Source organism: Dama dama, chromosome 27 (assembly GCF_033118175.1).
Source record: "Dama dama isolate Ldn47 chromosome 27, ASM3311817v1, whole genome shotgun sequence".
Lineage (NCBI taxonomy): Eukaryota > Metazoa > Chordata > Mammalia > Artiodactyla > Cervidae > Dama > Dama dama.
This window is the reverse complement of record NC_083707.1, coordinates 24,628,451-24,649,162: the sequence shown is the minus strand read 5'-3', so window position 1 is coordinate 24,649,162 and position 20,712 is coordinate 24,628,451. Positions and strand designations below refer to the sequence as shown.

The 20,712-nt window shown below is 38.8% G+C and overlaps 1 protein-coding gene across 6 annotated transcripts in view; it reads right to left on the bottom strand.

Annotated features, from left to right (window-relative positions):
• Nucleotides 1–460: 460 nt before the first annotated feature.
• The window catches only part of NOL4 (nucleolar protein 4), a 450,364-nt gene continuing 430,112 nt past the window's right edge, over nucleotides 461–20,712 (bottom strand). For all 6 annotated transcript variants that reach the window (XM_061130798.1, XM_061130797.1, XM_061130799.1 and 3 more), the window contains one exon: nucleotides 461–654. In XM_061130798.1, coding sequence (XP_060986781.1) covers nucleotides 461–654 — 194 coding nt within the window. The remainder of the gene's footprint in view (nucleotides 655–20,712) is intronic.

Here is a 20,712-nt window from a genome sequence, read left to right as displayed (position 1 = left end):
TGCTATATCCTGTAGCAACAAGAAATTTTGGCTTTTATTTATTTATTTTTTTTCCAGATACTGCAGCTTTCAGTCCAGTAAGTCAGTAGCAAATTCCACTAATATTTCAGCTGGACTTTGAACTATTTTTTATACCACAAGCTTCTTCTGTTTTATCCTTGAGTTAGGAATACACAGCCTCTTTTTTTTTTTTTTTTTTTTTGCCCCAGATATTTTTGCGGGCACACCAAAACAAAAAGCAGTAGGCTGCACACATTAACGTATCTCAAGTACTTCAGAGGCCAGGGTTCCTTTGAAGCACCGAAACACATCACTTTATGGATCAAGGACAATGTGGCATAATGGAAGTATTTCTCTTAAGACTGTGCAGTTAAGACCAGACGCGTCTCTGCTGGGAAATCAAAATGTCATTAGTGGAAACTGCAAATTTAGACCTCCATGAAGAGGGTCGTTGTCGGACTCAGTTCTGTTGTAAAATAAGATTTTCCAGTTCATCTGCGGAACGCAGTAAAAATGCGGCGGATTCTCGATATCCCGCAACCAGCTGTCTCACTGCGTTGATTTCAGTTGGACTCAGCTGAGGTCTGGAGCTTGAACTGCTAGATGATCCTGAGCTGGTCGCCAACTGCCTCTTCATGCTGAGATCAGTGGGTCCTGGAAAACAATCAGCACAGATGAGACACAAATAAGTTTCTTCCTAGTATCTTGAACATGAGCACAAAATAAATTAGTTGATTTAATTCGGCTATTCTTTCATGAGAAGCCACTGATACCCTTAATCAAATAAATACACCTGCTCTCACAAAGATAGCTTGCCTGGAGAATCCCAGGGACAGAGGAGCCTGGTGGGCTGCCGTCTATGGGGTTGCACAGAGTCGGACATGACTGAAGTGATGTAGGAGTAGCAGCAGAAAGATAGACAAGTGACATGATGGGAAAAGAATAGCTAGGTTTTTTTAGACTCTGGTCCAACCACTCTGGTGGTTGCTTCTTACTGTAGAAAGACACTGAAGACCTTAATATTTAAGTTTTCCAAAAAGTACATATTAAATCCATCTTCAACGCATAGGAATTTCTCTAGACTAGTGGAAAATGATGGGAATCATGAACACGTTTTATGTGCTACATTTGTTAACAACGCATTTGGACCTGACCAATTCAGGAGTGAGCAGAGCCTACATGATGAGGCTAATGACCCCAGATTACAAACTTCACAACCTAGAACAGAGGAAAGTGAGGGCCCCAGGAGTTCAAGGATACATTTAGAGGTCAATAACTTATAAGTGGCACAACAGGGAAATGAGTTGGGTATTTTGTTTGTTTGTTTCAGGCCAATGCTTTGTATACCAGGCTGACTACACTGAAGTTTAGATGTGTATTGCTTTAGAAGTGTATTTTATATATATGATTAGCATAAACAAGACTTGGAATGCTGCTTTAGGTATTGTTAAATACCTGAAGCGGGGAGTGGGATGAATTGAGAGAGTAGCACAGACATATATACACTACCATGTGTAAAATAGATAGCTAGTGGGAAGCTGTTGTATAACACAAGGGGCTCAGCCAAGTGCTCTGTGATGACCTAGAAAGGTGGGAGTGGGAAGGGGAGGAAGAGATATGTATACGTGTAGCTGATTCCCTTTGTTGTCCAGCAGAAACTAACAACAGTGTAAAGCAATCATACTCCAATAAAAACTCCAGTATTTATTTGCATAAAATAATCATATGCTCGTATCACCGACTGGATGGACATGAGTTTGAGCAAGCTCCGGGAGTTGGTGATGGCCAGGGAAGCCTGGAGCGCTGCAGTCCATGGGGTCGCAGAGAGTTGGACATGACTGAGCGACTGAACTGAATGATGTAAGTCTACTTTTTGATGACATTTTAGAAATTTTTACTGAAAAATAGTGATTTAAAACTCTTCAATTATTTATGTTTTATATGATTATTATTCTTGCCTGGAAGATTCCATGGACAGCAGAGCCTGGTGGGCTACAACTTCATGGGGCTGCAAAGAGTCAGAGGTGAGTGAACAACTGAGAGTGCACACATATACCTAGGAGTTCATTTTTATATTCTTACCTTTCATCAAGCAATTATTATAATTATTAAATTTACAGTAATAAACTTAAAATCCTTGGAAAATATTCTTAAGCACATAAGTAAAGGCATGCTCCAAAACTGTAGTGATTCTAGAACTTGAAAGTATTTTAACAGAATTTTTTCCTAACCATATTTTAATTTTTCAGATAGTAAGATTCATTTCCTAAACTAAAATGAGGGGTGTTACTTCATCCTTCTAGTTCTCTGAGGCATAATGAAGACAAGTCAAGATCCATCCCCCTCCACCCTCTCTCCCAAAGGGAGAAAAGGGCTTCTGTCAGCCAGGAGTCAAATGTCCCATAAGAGGCAAATAGCTTCACTGGGAATTTAATTAGGACAGAGACAAGAGAGGCACTCAAGAACTCTGACACCTGAGAGAAACTCTCTGCTTCTGCCATGGCCTTTCAAAGCTTTGATTTTTTAGTGGGAGTTGGCTGCCATTTGTTCTCCTGTTCACAGAATCATGACACAGATAGAACAGCTGAAAGGGAGAGGCAGGGATGCCATGCTTGCAAACAGGAATACTGAACAAGCAAATCATTAATAGCTACTGTTTGGGAAATTCTTAGTAGATTAAGAAAGCATCATGACATAAGATGAGTTTGGGTCTCTGAGTGAACCAACTTTAAATTTTACTTTTTCCTTTACATTTGAGAATCCTAGTACAAATATTTAAAGTATAGTTGATCTACCATGCTTTCATTTCTGTTGCACCGTAAAATGATTCAGTTATATATATTAGGTTTTCCCTGGTGGGTCAGATGGTAAGGAATCTACCTGAAGACCTGGGTTTGATTCCTGGATCTGGAAGATCCCCTGGAGAAGGCAGTGGCTACCCACTCCACTGTTATTGCCTGGAGAATTCCATGGATAGGGGAGCCTGGCGGGCTACAGTCCATGAGGTTGCAAAGAGTTGGACACGACTAAGCAACTAAGACTTTCATAAATATGTACATACATACACATATTTTTCACATTTTTTTCCATTATGGTTTATCACAGGATATTTAATATAGTTTCCTGTGCTATATAGTGGGACCTTGTTGTCTATTCATTCTATACATAACAGTTTGCATCTGCTAATCCTAAACTTCCAATTCATCCTCCCCACTGGCAACCACAAGTCTGTTCTCTGCCTAGTACAAATCTTTATGGAAGAAAATTAAACGGATTTTCCTCCCAGTTATGTAGATACCCAGTATCCGACTGACTGACTGTCATTATTTTATAAGAAGGTGTAACATTTTGTGATTTTGCTGCCAAGATGCTGACTGACATCTCGAACTGGAATTAAGAGAGGGTGGGGCAAGGGCTTCAGTTCCTTTTGGGGTGAGGGAGGTTGTGATTTCATTCTAATATTGCAGTTTATGGATAACTCCGCACCTCTGGCTCAAAGGTCTACTCTCACAAACTGCAACATGGCTTTCATTTTCTTTCAGATCATTAGTAACACTGGCAAACTCTAGATGGCTCAGCAATTGAGAAGCCATTCACAGCTCTACTTTTCATTTTGGAAGAATGTTGATTTCATTATCTTTGGTTTTTTCGGATCTACAGGATTATGACTGAGAATATAAATCAAAAGTACAAGGAATTCTTTATGTGACTGTTGATTATTAAAATCTTCAACCTTATGAGGTTGGTTAGTGAAGAAAAAAAAAAAAAGAAAATATTCACAAAAGAATAAATTATTTAGTGACTACTCAAACAGCCCTTCCCCATTTTTCACTAATATTCATTTCTGCCTCATTGAGTCAATGTCATACTTGAGTGGTTTGGCTTAACCCAAATAATATCATGTAATTAGAATGCATGTCGAGTGTAAAGCAAAATTTAAAAATTTATGAAGATACTGAATTTAAAGAAGTCGGAAACATCCTTGGTGACCTGATCAAATTACAGACAAGGCCACTGAAAAGTGTGCTTCTAGAAAAGCAGAAGCAGTTAATAAGAAAATGAGAAAGGAAAATGTCCCACTAGATGCTTCAAGAGAAAATAATTTGAATATCAAATGTTAAGGCATACATTTAGGAAATGTTCAAGGCCAATTTTCTTTTTGCAGTTCATAACACTTTTTTTCCTATTGTTATTTTTTATTCATTTAAAAAAAACTTTTATTTTGAATAACCAATTAACAGTGTTGTGACACTTTCATGTGAAGAGCTTAGGGACTCAGTCATACGTATATAGGTGTCTATTCTTTCCCAAACTCCCCTCCCATCCAGGCTGCCACATAACATTGAGCAGAGTTCCATGTGCGATACAGTAGGTCCTTGTTGGTTATCCGCTTTAAATACAGCAGTGTAGTGCAGCTGACCCTTGAACACATGGGGGTTAAGGGTGCCCACCTTGTGCCATGCTTGAAAATCTCCATGGAACTTCAAATGTGCCTTCTGTGTCTCTGGCTACTCTGCCTGTGTGGAGTCAATTAACTGCAAATAATCTGCGTACATGCATGATAAGTCACTTCAGTGTAGTGTCCTACTCTTTGTGACTCTGTGGACTGTAGCCCACCAGGCTCCTCTGTCCATGGGATTCTTCAGCAAGAACACTGGAGTGGGTTGCCATGCCCTCCTCCAGGGGATCTTTCTGACCCAGGGATTAAATCCATGTCTCTTATGGATTGGCAGGTGGTTTCCTTACTACTAGCACCACTTGGGAAGCCCTGCAAATAGTGTAGGACTGTAGTATTTGATATTGGGAAAAAAAAAAAAAAAAACTGTGTAAGAGGATGCACATGGTTCAAATCCCATATTGTTCAAGGTCAACTGTATGTAGTATTTTAACCCAAATGATGCAGATCTTAACGTTCATTCTGAAAAGTTTGTTGTTGTTCAATTGCTCTGTCATGTCCAACTCTTTATGACCCCATGGACTGCAGCACACCAGGCTTCCCCATCCTTCACCATTTCCCGGAGTTTGCTCTTGATTAACACAGTCTTGACTAGACGGACCTTTGTTGGCAAAGTAATGTCTCTGCTTTTTAATATGCTATCTAAGTTGGTCATAACTCTCCTTCCAAGGAGTAAGCATCTTTTAATTTTATGGCTGCAATCACCATCTGCAGTGATTTTCAAACCCTAAAAAATAAAGTCAGCCACTATTTCCACTGTTTCCCCATCTATTTTCCATGAAGTGATGGGACCAGATGCCATGATCTTAGTTTTCTGAATGTTGAGCTTTAAGCCAACTTTTTCACTCTCCTCTTTCACTTTCATCAAGAGACTCTTTAGTTCTTCTTCAATTTCTGCCATAAGGGTGTTGTCATCTGCATATCTGAGGTTATTGCTATTTCTCCTGGCAATCTTGATTCCAGCTTATGGAATCAAGCTCCAGCCCAGCATTTCTCATGATGTACTCTGCATAGAAGTTAAATAAGCAGGGTGACAATATACAGCCTTGATGTACTCCTTTTCCTATTTGGAACCAGTCTGTTGTTCCATGTCCAGTTCTAACTGTTGCTTCCTGACCTGCATACAGTTTTCTCAAGAGGCAGGTCAGGTGGTCTGGGATTCCCATCTCTCTCAGAATTTTCCACAGCTTATTGTGATCCACACAGTCAAAGGCTTTGGCATAGTCAATAAAGCAGAAATAGATGTTTTTCTGGAACTCTCTTGCTTTTTCTATGATCCAGCGGGTGTTGGCAATTTGATCTCTGGTTGCTCTGCCTTTTCTAAATCCAGATTGAACATCTGGAAGTTCATGGTTCACATATTGCTGAAGCCTGGCTTGGAGAATTTTGAGCATTACTTTACTAGCGTGTGAGATGAGTGCAACTGTGTGGTAGTTTGAGCATTCTTTAGCATTGCCTTTCTTTGGGAGTGGAATGAAAACTGATGTTATCCAGTCCTGTAGCCACTGCTGAGTTTTCCAAATTTGCTGGCTTATTGAGTGCAGCACTTTCACAGAATCATCGTTTAGGATTTGAAATAGCTCAACTGGAATTCCATCACCTCCACTAGCTTTGTTCGAAGTGATGCTTTCTAAGGCCCACTTGAGTTCACATTCCAGGATGTTTGGCCCTAGGTGAGTGATCACACCATCATGATTATCTGGGTCGTGAAGCTCTTTTTTGTACAGTTCTTCTGTGTATTCTTGCCATCTCTTCTTAATATATTCTGCTCCTGTTAGGTCCATACCATTTCTGTCCTTCATCAAACCCATCTTTGAATGAAATGTTCCCTTGGTATCTCTAATTTTCTTGGAGATCTCTAGTCTTTCCCATTCTGTTGTTTTCCCCTATTTCTTTGCATTGATTGCTGAGGAAGGCTTTCTTATTTCTCCTGGCTATTCTTTGGAACTCTGCATTCAAATGGGAATATCTTTCCTTTTCTCCTTTGCCTTTTGTTTTTCTTCTTTTCACAGCTATTTGTAAGGCCTCTAATTACTAGAGAAATGCAAATCCAGACTACAATGAGATACCACCTCATACCGGTCAGAATGACCATCTTGAAAAAGTTTACATTTCTTCTAAGATCAGGAACAAGACAAGGGTACCCACTCTTACCAATGTTATTCAACATAGTTTTGAAGTCCTAGCTATGGCAATCAGAGAAGTAATAAAAGGAATCTAGATTGGAAAAAAAGAAGTAAAACTCTCATTGTCTGAAGACAGCATGAAATTATACATAAAAGACCCTAAAGGTACTATCCAAAAACTACTAGAGCTAATCAGTGAATTTAGTAAAGTTGCAGGATACAAAATCAGTACACAGAAATCCCTTGCATTCCTACACACTGGTGGTGGATAAGTTGCTAAGTCATGTCCAACTCTTGTGATCCCATGGACTGTAGCCTGTCAGGCTCCTCTGTCCATGGGTATCTGCAGGCAAGACTACTGGAGTGGGCTGCCATTTCCTTCTCCAGGGGACCATCCTGACCCAGGAATCAAACCCGGGTTTCCTGCATTGCAAGCCGATGATTTACCAACTGAGCTCTACTAACAATGAAAAATCAGAGAAATTAAGGAATCAATTCCATTTACCACAGCAACCAAAAGAATTAAATACGTAGGAACAAACACACTTAAGGAGACAAAAGACCTGTATACAAAAACTACAAGACACTCATGCAAGAAATCAAAGATGATACAAACAGATGAGATATATCATGTTCTTAGATTCAGTTCAGTTCACTCAATCGTGTCCGACTCTTTGCGACTCCATGGACTGCAGCATGCCAGGCTTCCCTGTCCATCACCAACTCCTGGAGCTTACTCAAACTCACATCCATAGAGTTGGTGATGCCATCCAACCATCTCATTCTCTGTCATCCCCTTCTCTTCCTGACTTCCATATTCCCCAGCATCAGGGTCTTTTCAAATGAGTCAGCTCTTCACATCAGGTGGCCAAAGTATTGGAGTTTCAGCATCAGTCCTTCCAATGAATATTTAGGAATGGTTTTCTTTAGGATGGACTGATTGGATCTCCTTGCAGTCCAAGGACTCTCAAGAGTCTTCTCCAACACCACGGTTCAAGAGTATCAGTTTTTTGGGGCTCAGCTTTCTCATAGTCCAACTCTCACAGCCATACATGACTACTGGAAAAACCATAGCTTTGACTAGATGGGCCTACATGAACTCTTTGCAATCCCAGGGATTATACAGGCCATGCAATTCTCTAGGCCAGGATACTAGAGTGGGTAGCCTTGCTCTTCTCCAAGGGATCTTCCCAATCTAGGGATGGAACCCAGGTCTCCTACATTGCAGGCAGATTCTTTACCAGCTGAGCCACAAGGGAAGCCCAAGAATAGTGGAGTGGGTAGCCTATCCCTTTCTCCAGCAGATCTTCCCAACCCAGGAATCAAACCGGGGTTACCTGCATTGCAGGCAGATTCTTTACCAACTGAGATTTCAGAGAAGCCCTGTTCTTAGGTTAGAAGAATCAATATTGTGAAAAAATGACTATACTACCCAAGGCAATCTTCCAGATTCAATGCAATCCCTATCAAATTCCCAGTGGGATTTTTCACACAACTGGAACAAAAACTTTCAGAATTTGCATGGAAACACTAAAGACCCTGAATAGCAAAAGCGACCTTGAAAAGGAAAACTGGAACTGGAGTTATCAACCTGACTTCAGACAGTACTACAAAGCCACAGTCCTAAAGATAGTATAGTATTTGCACAAAAATATAAAAATAAACCAGTGGAACAGAATAGAAAACCCAGAGATAAGGTGCCCACAGGTGCATGGGTTTATCTTTGACAAAGAAGGCAAGAATATACAATGGAGAAGAGACTGTCTCTTTTAATAAGTGGTGCTGGGAAAACTGGACAGCTATGTGTAAAAGAATGAAATTAGAACACTGCCTAACCAACATACACAAAAATAAACTCAAAATGGAAATGAATTAAAGACTTAAATGTAAGACCAGGAATTATAAAATGACCCAGAGGGATGGGATGGGGTGGGAGGTGGGAGGTGGGTTCAGGATGGGGAACACATGTAAATCCATGGCTGATTCATGTCAATGTATGGCAAAAACCACTACAATATTGTAAAGTAATTAGCCTCCAACTAATAAAAATAGATGGAAAAAAATAAAATTATAAGAAAAAGAAAAAAAACTCTTAGAGGAAAATGTAGGCAGCATACATTTTGATATAAATTGCAGCAAATCCTCTTTGACCCACCTCCTAGAATAATGGAAATAAAAACAAATGGGATCTAATTAAACTTAAAAGCTTTTACACAAAAAGGAAACAATAAACAAGATGAAAAAAGAACCCTCAGAATGGGAGAAAAAATGCAAATGAAGCAACTGACACAGGATTAATCTCTAAAATATATAAGCAGTTCATACAGCTCAATATTGGAAAAACAAATAAACCAATCAAAAAATAAGCAGAAGATTTAAATAGACATTCCTCCAAAGAAGACATACAGATGGCAAATAAATACATAAAAATGCTAAATATGACTCATCATTAGAGAAAGGCACATCAATACTACAATGAGGTATCACCTCACACTGGTCAGATGGCCATCACCAGAAAATCTACAGAAAATAAATGCTGGAGAGGGTGTGGAGAAAATGGAACTCTCTTGCACTATTGGTGGGAATGTATATTGATATAGCCACTATAGAGAACAGTATGAATATTTCTTAAGTAACTAGGAATAAAACTACCACATGACCCAGTAATCCCACTGCTGGGCTTATATACTGAGAAAGCCATAATTCAAAATAAAATGTACCCCAATGTTCATTGCAGCACTGCTTACAGTAGCTAGAACATGGAAGCAACCTACATGTCCTTGGACAGATGAGTGGATAAAGAAGTTGTGGTACATGTAGAAAATGGACTATTACTCAGCCATGAAAAGGAAGAAATTTGAGTCACCTCTAGTGAGATGGAGGAACTTAGAGCTTGTTGTACAGAGTGAAGTAAGTCAGAAAAAGAAAAACAAATATCATATATTAAAGCATATATATGGAATTGAGAAATGGGGCTTCCCAGGTGGCAGGTAAAGAATCTGCCTGCCAATGCATGAGATTGCAAGAGATGCAGGTTCGATCCCTGGGTTAGGAAGGTTCCCTGGAGTAGGAAATGGGACCCCATTCCAGTATTCTTGCCTGGAAACTGCCATGGGCAGAGGAGCATGGTGGGCTATATAGTCCATGGGGCTACAAAGAGTCATACACAATTAAGCACATCAGTTCAGTTCAGTCGCTCAGTCATGTCTGACTCTTTGTGACCCCATGAACCGCAGACAATCAGGCCTCCCTGTCCATCACCAACTGCCGGAGTCTACCTAAACCCATGTCCATTAGGTCGGTGATGCCATCCAACCATCTCATCCTCTGTCGTCCCCTTCTCCTCTGCCCTCAATCTTTCCCAGGATCAGGGTCTTTTCAAATGAGTCAGTTCTTCACATCAGGTGACCAAAGTATTGGAGTTTCAGCTTCAATATCAGTCCTTCTAATGAACACCCAGGACAGATCTCCTTTAGGATAGACTGGTTGGATCTCCTTGCAGTCCAAGGGACTCTCAAGCATCTTCTCCAACACCACAGTTCCAAAAGCATCAATTCTTCAGCGCTCAGCTCTCTTTATAGTCCAACTCTCACATCCATACATGACAACTGGAAAAACCATAGCCTTGACTAGACGGACCGTTGTTGGCAAAGTAATGTCTCTGCCTTTTAATATGTTGCCTAGGTTGGTCATAACTCTCCTTCCAAGGAGCAAGCATCTTTTAATTTCAAGAGTGCAATCACCATCTGCAGTGATTTTCAAACCCTAAAAAATAAAGTCAGCCACTATTTCCACTGTTTCCCCATCTATTTTCCATGAAGTGATGGGACCAGATGCCATGATCTTAGTTTTCTGAATGTTGAGCTTTAAGCCAACATTTTCACTCTCCTCTTTCACTTTCATCAAGAGACTCTTTAGTTCTTCTTCAATTTCTGCCATAAGGGTGGTGTCATCTGCATATCTGAGGTTATTGATATTTCTCCTGGCAATCTTGATTCCAGCTTATGGAATCAAGCTCCAGCCCAGCGTTTCTCATGATGTACTCTGCATAGAAGTTAAATAAGCAGGGTGACAATATACAGCCTTGACATACTCCTTTTCCTATTTGGAACCAGTCTGTTGTTCCATGTCCAGTTCTAACTGTTGCTTCCTGACCTGCATATAGGTTTCTCAAGAGGCAGGTCAGGTGGTCTGGGATTCCCATCTCTCTCAGAATTTTCCACAGCTTATTGTGATCCACACAGTCAAAGGCTTTGGCATATATGGTCAATAAAGCAGAAATGGATGCTTTTCTGGAACTCTCTTGCTTTTTCTATGATCCAGCGGGTGTTGGCAATTTGATCTCTGGTTCCTCTGCCTTTTCTAAAACCAGCTTGAACATCTGGATTTCACAGTTCACGTATTGCTGAGGCCTGGCTTGCAGAATTTTGAGCATTACATTACTAGCGTGTGAGATGAGTGTCATAGTCATAGTCAACAACAAATCATAGTCAACAAAAGAGTTTGAAATGCAGTACTTGGATGCAATCTCAAAAACGACAGAATGATCTGTTTCCAAGGCAAACCATTCAATATCACAGTAATCCAAGTCTATGCCCCGACCAGTAATGCTGAAGAAGCTGAAGTTGAGCCTTTCTGTGAAGACCTACAAGACCTTCTAGAACTAACACCCCAAAAAGATGTCCTTTTCATTATAGGGGACTGGAATGCAAAATTAGGAAGTCAAGAAACACGTGAAGTAACAGGCAAATTTCGCCTTGGAGTACAGAATGAAGCAGGGCAAAGGCTAATAGAGTTCTGCCAAGAGAACAAACACCCTCTTCCAACAACACAAGAGAAGACTCTACACATGGACATCACCAGATGGTCAACACCAAATTCAGATTGATTATGTTCTTTGCAGCCAAAGATGGAGAAGCTCTATACAGTCAGCAAATACAAGACTGGGAGTTGACTGTGGCTCAGATCATGAACTTCTTATTGCCAAATTCAGACTTAAATTGAACAAAGTGGGGAAAACCACTAGACCATTCAGGTATGACCCAAATCAAATCCCTTATGAATATACAGTGGAAGTGAGAAATAGATTTAAGGGACTAGATTCAATAGACAGAGTGCCTGAAGAACTATGGACAGAGGTTCGTGACACTGTACAGGAGACAGGGATTAAGACCATCCCCAAGAAAAAGAAATGCAAAAAAGCAAAATGGCTGTCTGAGGAGGCCTTACAAATAGCTGTGAAAAGAAGAAAAACAAAAAACAAAGCAGAAAAGGAAAGATATTCCCATTTGAATGCAGAGTTCCAAAGAATAGCCAGGAGAGATAAGAAAGCCTTCCTCAGCAATCAATGCAAAGAAATAGAGGAAAATAACAGAATGGGAAAGACTAGAGATCTCTTCAAGAAAATTAGAGACACCAAGGGAACATTTCATGCAAAGATGGGCTCAATAAAGGACAGAAATGGTATGGACCTAACAGAAGCAGAAGATATTAAGAAGAGGTGACAAGAATACACAGAAGAACTGTACAAAAAAGAGCTTCACGACCCAGATAATCATGATGGTGTGATCACTCACCTAGAGCCAGACATCCTGGAATGTGAAGTCAAGTGGGCCTTAGGAAGCATCACTATGAGCAAAACTAGTGGTGGTGATGGAAGTCCAGTTGAGCTATTTCAAATCCTGAAAGATGATGCTATGAAAGTGCTGCACTCAATATTGATCACATGGAATCTAGGAAAATGGTATTGATGAGCCTATTTGCAGGACAACAATAGAGATCCAGACTTAAAGAACAGACTTGTGGATGTTGTGTGGGTAGGAGAACGTGGGACAAATTGAGAGAGTAGCACTGAAACATACACATTACCGTATGTAAAATAGACAGTCAGTGGTAATTTGCTGTATGATGAAGGGAGCTCAACCTGGTGCTCTCTGATATCCTACAGGGGTGGGATAAGGGGTTGGGAGGGAGGGGACATATGTATACCTATGGCTGATTCATGTTGTACAGCAGAAACCAATACAACATTGCAAAGCAATTATCCTCTAGTTACAAATATAAGGGAAAAAGAGTCTACAAATGACAAATGCTGGAAAGGGTGTGAAGAAAATGAAACCCTCCTATACTGTTGGTGCAGATGTAAACTGGTTCAGCTACTGTGGAAAACAGTATGGAAGTTCCTCAGAAAATTAGAGTTGCCATATTATCTAGCAATCCCACTTCAGGGCATATATCCAGAAAAAAATATAATTTGAAAAGATACATGCACCCCTATGTTCGTAACAGTGCTATTTACAACATCCAAACCACCTAAATGTCCATCAACATTCATATATATACGTGTGTGTGTGATGTGTAAGCACACATATGTGTGTATAATGGAGTATTATTCAGCCATCAAAATGAAATAATGCCATTTGCAACAATATGGATAGACCTAGAGATTATCATATTAAGCAAAAGTATGTGAGAAAGAGAAAGACAAATACCATATGTCACTTATATGAGGAGTCTAAAATATGATATAAATCAACATATCTACAAAACAAAAACAGACTCAGAGAAGAGATTTGTGGTTGCCCAGTGAAGAGGCTAGGAGAGGGGAAGGAATGGGAGTTTGGGATTAACACAGGCAAACTATTATATATAGGATGGATAAGCAACAAGGTCTTATTGTATAGCACTGGAATTCAATATTCTAAGACAGTCATAATGGAAAAGAATAAGAAAATGTATGCACATATATATAACTGAATAATTTTGCTATACAGAATAAATTAACCTACAATTGTAAATAAACTTAATGTAAAGATTTTATATACACATTTATAAGTGTACAGTGTACACACACACACATATAAAGTAAAGTCGCTCAGTCATGTCTGACTCTTTGTGACGCTATGTACTGGAGCCTACCAGGCTCCTCTGTCCATGGGATTTTCTGGGCAAGAGTTGTGAGTGGGTTGTCATTTCCTTCTCCAGGGGACACACACATATACATACACATATAAAGCCTCCCTCATCATCTTCCCAGAGCACTGAATAGGAACTCTGAACAGGAGCACCATCTTCCCAGAGCAGTGAACAGAAACTCTGGGAAGGACCACATTGGGACCCAAGGGACTTCAGCCATTTTTCTCTAATCTCCTTAAATTGTATGGCTTTTCTACTGCCACCCTAAATCAAGCAAGTCATTTAGATATGGCCATATGACCAATTTTTTTTGTTTGTTTTGAACAATTTTTTTGTTTGTTTTATTTGAAAGCATAACAGTAAAGTACACAATTGCTAATTGCACATTTTTATGTTATATCCTGAATCAGACACGTTTGCATACCTGTCTACCATATGATCCAACAATTCCACTCCTTGGTATTTATCCAAAGGAAATGAAAACACTAACTTGAGAAGATACCTGCAGCACCAAGTTCACTGCAGCATTATTTACAATAGCCAAGATATGGAAGCAATTGTCCATTGATAGGTGGGTAGATCAAGAAGATGTAAAATGTAATGTTTATATACAATAGCTGAGAAAAGTAGAGAGACAAAAAGCAAAGGAATAAGAGAAATATATACCCAATTAAATGCAGAGTTCCTAAGAATAGCAAGGAGAGATAAGAGAACCTTGTTAAATGAACAGTGCAAAGAAATAGATGAAAACAATAGAGTGGGAAATACTAGATCTCTTCAAGAAAGTTAGAGATACCAAGGGAACATTTCATGCAAAGATGGGCACAATAAAGGACAGAAATGGCAAGAACTTAAAGCAGAAAAGATTGAGAAGAGGTGGCATGAATACATAGAACTGTACAGAAAAGGTCTTAATGACCCAGATAACCATAATGGTGTGGTTACTCACCTAGAGCCAGACATTTGGAGGATGAAGTCAACTGGGCCTTAGAAAGCATCACTATGATAAAAGCAAGTAGAGGTGATAGAGTTCCAGCTGAGCTATTTCAAATCCTAAAATATGATGCTGTTAAGAGTACTGTACTCATTATGTCAGAAAATTTGGAAAACTCAGCAGTGGCCACAAGACTGGAAAAGTTAGATTTCATTCCAATCTCAAAGAAGGGCAGTGCCAAAGGCTGTTCAAACTACTGTACAATTGCACTCATTTCACTTGCTAGCAAAGTAATGTTCAAAATACTGCAAGCTAGGTTTCAGCAGCAGGTGAATGCAGAACCCAGTACAAACTGGATTTAGAAAAGACAGAGGAGCCAGAGATTAAATTGCCAACATCTGTTAGATCATAGAAAAAGCAAGGGAATTACAGAAAAAAAAAAAACTACTACTTCTGCTTCACTGATTACACTAAAGCCTTTGACTGTGTGGATTACAACAATCTGTGAAAACTTCTAAAAGAGATGGGAATGCCAGTCCACCTTAACTGCCTCCTGAGAAACCTGTACGCAGGTCAAGAAACAACAGTTAGAACCAGACATGGAACAATGGACTGGTTCAAAATTGGGAAAGGAGTATGTCAAGGCTGTATATTGTCACCCTGCTTATTTAACTTATATGAAGAGTACATCATGCAAAATGCCAGACTGGATTAATCACAGCTGGAATCAAGATTTCTGGGAGATATATTGACAAACTCAGATGTGTAGATGACACCACCCTAGTGGCAGAAAGTGAAGAGGAACTAAACAGCCTCTTGATGAGGGTGAAAGAGGATAGTGAAAAGCTGGCTTAAAACTCAACATTCAAGAAAATAAGATCATGGCATCTGGTCTCATTACTTCATGGCAAATAGATGGAGAAAAAGTGGAAACAGTGACAGACTTTATTTTCTTGGGCTCCAAAATCACTGCAGATTGTGGCTGCAGCCATGGAATTAAGACACTTGCTCCTTGGAAGACAGTTTATGACAAATCTAGACAACATGTTAAAAAGAAGAGACATCACTTTGCTGACAAAGGTCCGTGTAGTCAAAACTATGGTTTTTTCAGTAGTCGTGTATGGATGTGAGAGATGGACCATAAACAAGGGTGAATGGCGGAGAATTGATGCTTTTGAACTGTGGCTTTGGAGAAGACTTTTGAGAGTCCCTTGAACAGCAAGGAGATCAAACTAGTCAATCCTAAAAGAAATCAGTCTTGAATATTCATTGGAAAGACTGATGCTGAAGCTGAGGCTTCAATATTTTGGCTACCTGATGCAAAGAGCTGATTCTTTGGAAAAGACCTTGATTCTGGGAAAGATTGAGAGCAGGAGTAGAAGGGGGTGACAGAGGATGAGATAGTTGGATGGCATCACTGTCTCAGTGGACATGAGTTTGAACAAAGTCTTGTAGATGGTGAATGACAGGGAAGTGTGGCATGCTACAGTTTATGGTGTCACAGACATGACATGAATTAGTGATTGAACAGTAACAGTAATGTTTTTATATAACATTTATATGTATACTCGCATCACTTAGCCATAAAAGGAGAAAGAAGTCTTGCCATTTGTGATAACATGAAAGTACCTTGAGGGCATTTTGCTAAATGAAATAACTCATAGACATACCTATTTGATCTCAGTTCATGCAGAATTGGACCAAGGGGAAAAAAAAAAAACACTGTGAAAACTCTTTTGCTATCTTGCATATAGGGTCACTGTTATCATCTTTCTAAATTCCAAATATGTGCATTAATATACTGTATTGGTGTTTTTCTTTGACTTACTTCACTCTGTATAATAGACTCCAGTTTCATCCACCTCATAGAACTGATTCAAATGCATTCTTTTTAACAGCTGAGTAATATTTCATTGTGTATATGTACCACAGCTTTCTTATCCACTCGTCTGCCAGTGGACATCTAGGTTGCTTCCATGTCCTACCTATTGTAAACAGTGCTGTGATGAACATTGGGATACAGGTGTCTCTTTCAGTTCTGGTTTCCTCGGTGTGTATTCCAAGTAGTGGGACTGCTGGCTCGTATGGCAGTTCTATTTCCAGTTTTTTAAGGAATCTCCACACTGTTCTCCATAGTGGCTGTACTAGTTTGCATTCCCACCAACAGTGTAAGAGGGTACCATTTCTCCACACCTTCTCCAGCATTTATTGTCTGTAGACTTTTTGATAGTAGCCATTCTGACTGGTGTGAGGTAGTACCTCACTGTGATTTTGATTTGCATTCCTCTGATAATGAGTGATGTGGAGCATCTTTTCATGTGTTTGTTAGTCATCTGTATGTCTTCTTTAGAGAAATGCCTGTTTAGTTCTTTGGCCCATTTTTTGATTGGGTTGTTTATTTTTCTGGTATTGCACTGTATGAACCGCTTATGTATTTTTTGAGATTAATTCTTTGTCAGTTGCTTCATTTACTATTATTTTCTCCCACCTGAAGCCTGTCTTTTCACCTTTCTTATAGTTTCCTTCGTTGTGCAAAAGCTTTTAATTAGGTCCCCTTTGTTTATTTTTGCTTTTATTTCCACTACTCTGGGAGGTGGGTCATAGAGGATCCTGCTGTGATTTATGTCAGAGGGTGTTTTGCCTAGGAGTGTTATAGTTTCTGGTCTTACATTTAGATCTTTAATGCATTCTCAGTTTACTTTTGTGTATGATATTAGAAAGTGTTCTAGTTTCATTCTTTTACAGGTGGTTGACCAGTTTTCCCAGCACCACTTGTTAAAGAGATTGTCTTTTCTCCATTGTATATTCTTGCCTCCTTTGTCAAAGATAAGGTGCCCATAGATGCGTGGATTTATCTCTGGGCTTTCTATTTTGTTCCAGTGATCTATATTTCTGTCTGTGCCACTACCATACTGTCTTGATGACTATAGCTTTGTAGTATAGTCTGAAGTCAGGCAGGTTGATTCTTCCAGTTCCATTATTCTTTCTCAAGATTGCTTTGGCTATTCAAGATTTTTTTTTTGTATTTCCATACACATTGTGAAATTATTTGTTCAAGTTCTGTGAAAAATACCATTGGTAGCATGATAGGGGTTGCACTGAATCTATAGAGTGCTTTGGCTATTTTAACTCATTTTCACTATACTGATTCTTCCAATCCATGAGCATGGTATATTTCTCCATCTATGTGTCATCTTTGATTTCTTTCATCAGTGTTTTATAGTTTTCTATATATAGGTCTTTTGTTTCTTTAGGTAGATTTATTCCTAAGTATTTTATTCTTTTCATCACAATGGTGAATGGAATTGTTTCCTTAATTTCTCTGTTTTCACATTGTTAGTGTATAGGAATGCAAGGGATTTCTGTGTATTAATTTATACCCTGCAACTTTACTATATTCATTGATTACCTCTAGTAATTTTCTGGTGATGTCTTTAGGGTTTTCTATGTAGAGGATCATGTCTTCTGCTGACAGTGAGAGTTTTATTTCTTCTTTTCCAATCTGGATTCCTTTTATTTCTTTTTCTTTTCTGACTGCTGTGGCTAAAACTTCCAAAACTATGTTGAATAGTAGTGGTGAGAGTGGGGATCCTTCTCTTGTTCCTGAGGTTAGGGGAAATGCTTTCAATTTTTCACCATTGAGGATAATGTTTACGATGGATTTATCAAATATGGTTTTTATTATATCAAGTTATTTTCCTTCTAAGCCTGCTTTCTGGAGGGTTTTTTTTTTTAATCATAAATGGATGTTGAATTTTGTCAAAGGTTTTCTCTGCATCTATTGAGATAATCATATGGTTTTATCTTTCAATTTGTTAATGTGGTGTATTACATTGATTGATTTGAAGATTTGAAAATATTGAGGAATCCTTGCATCCCTAGGATAAAACTCACTTGGTCATGATGTATGATCTTTTTAATATGTTGTTGAATTCTGTTTGCTAGAATTTTGTAGAGAATTTTGCATTTATGTTCATCACTGATATTGGCCTGTAATTTTCTTTTTTCTTGGCATCTTTGTCTGGTTTTGGTATTAGGGTGATTGTGGCCTCATAGAATGAGTTTGGCAGTTTACCTTCCTCTGCAATTTTCTGGAAGAGTTTGAGTAGGATAGGTGTTAGTTCTTCTCTAAATTTTTGGTAGAATTCAGCTGTGAAGCCATCTGGTCCTGGCCTTTTCTTTGTTGAAAGATTTTTTTATTATAGTTTTGATTTCCATGCTTGTGATGGGTCTGTTAAGTTTTTCTATTTCTTCCTGGTTCAATTTTGGAAGATTATACTTTTCTAAGTATCTGTCCATTTTTTCCAAGTTGTCCATTTTATTGTCATATAGTTGCTGATAGTAGTCTCTTATGATCCTTTGTGTTTCTGTGTCGTCTGTTGTGATTTCTCCATTGTCATTTCAAATTTGGCTCATTTGATTCTTTTCCCTTTTCTTCTTGATGAGTCTGTGTAATAGTTTGTCTATTTTATCTATCTTCTCAAAGAACCAGCTTTTAGTTTTGTTGATTTTTGCTATAGTCTCCTTTGTTTCTTTTCCCTAAATTTTATGCTTTATTTCCTTCTACTAACCCCGGGGTTCTTAATTTCTTCTTTTTCTTAGTTGCTTTAGGTGTAAAATTCGGTTATTTATTTGATTTTTCTCTTCTTTTTTGAGGTAAGCTTGTATTGCTATGAACCTTCCCCTTAGCACTGTTTTTACTGAATTCCATAGGTTTGGGGTTGGCATGTTTTCATTTTAACTTGTTTCTATGCATATTTTGATTTCTGTTTTGATTTCTTCTGCAATTTGTTGGTTATTCAGAAGTGTGTTGTTTAGCTTCCATATGTTTGTATTTTTAACAGTATTTTTTTCCTGTAGTTGACATCTAATCTTACCCCGTTGTGATCAGAAAAGATGCTTGAAAGGATTTCAAATTTTTTTAATTTACCAAGGCTAGATTTATGGCCCAGGATGTGACCTATCCTGGAGAATGTTTCAAGTGCACTTGAGAAAAAGGTGAAATTCATTGTTTTGGGGTGAACAATATCTGAATTTCTACTACTCCATAAGGAATGTTCTTGTATACTACTAATGGTCAAAGAAGTTTATTTTCTGTGGACACATTTCTTCAGCTGGTACAGTCCAACACAACTTAATAAATTTATCACCAGTAAGTGAAGTGATTTTTCTGGCTTGCCTAATGGAGCCACTTGGAAACTTACATTGGCTGCAAGTTCAGTTTATATTTTGATCAAGTGTTTAATGCAGGTATTTTATTTAAAATATTTTCATCAGTTCAGTTACTTAGTTGTGTCTGACTCTTTGTGACCCCATGGATAGCAGCATGTGGACCTGCCTGTCCATGACTCCTAGAACTTGCTCAGGCTCATGTCCATTGAGTTCATGATGCCATCCAACCATCTTATGCTCTGTCGTCCTCTTCTCCTCCTGTCTTCAATATTTCCCAGCATCAGGGTCTTTTTCAATGAGTCAGTTTTTCCCATCAAGTGGCCAAAGTATTAGAGCTTCAGTTTCAGCATCAGTCTTTCCAACGAATATTCAGAACTGATTTCCTTTAGGATGGACTGCTTGGATCTCCTTGCAGTCCAACAGACTCTCCAGAGTATTCTCCAACACCACAGTTCAAAAGCATCCATTCTTCGTTGCTCAGCTTTCTTTATAGTCCAACTCTCACATCCATACATGACTACTGGAAAAACTGTAGCTTTGATTAGACAGCCTTTGTTGGAAAAGTAATGTCTCTGCTTTTCAATATGCTGTCTAGGTTGGTCATAGCTTTTCTTCCAAGGAGTATGCATCTTTTAATTTCATGGTGCAGTCACCATCTGCAGTGATTTTGGAGACCAAGAAAATAAAGCGTCTCACTGCTTCCATTGTTTCCTCATCTATTTCCCATTAAATTATGGGACTGGATGCTGTGATCTTCATTTTTTGAATATTGATTTTTAAGGTATGTGATCTTCATTTTTTGAATATTGAGTTTTAAGGTAGTTTTTTCCACTCTCCTCTTTCATTTTCATTAAGAAGCTCCTCAGTTCCTCTTCACTTTCTGCCATAAGTGTGGCATATCAGAGGTTATTGATATTTCCTCCTGGCAATTTTGATTCCAGCTTGTGCTTCATCCAGCCAGGCATTTCACATGATGTACTCTGCATATACATTAAATAAGCAAGGTGACAATATACAGCCTTGATGTACTCCTTTCCCAATTTGGAACCATCCATTGTTCCATATCTGGTTCTAACTATTGCTCCTTGACCTGCATACAGATTTTTCAG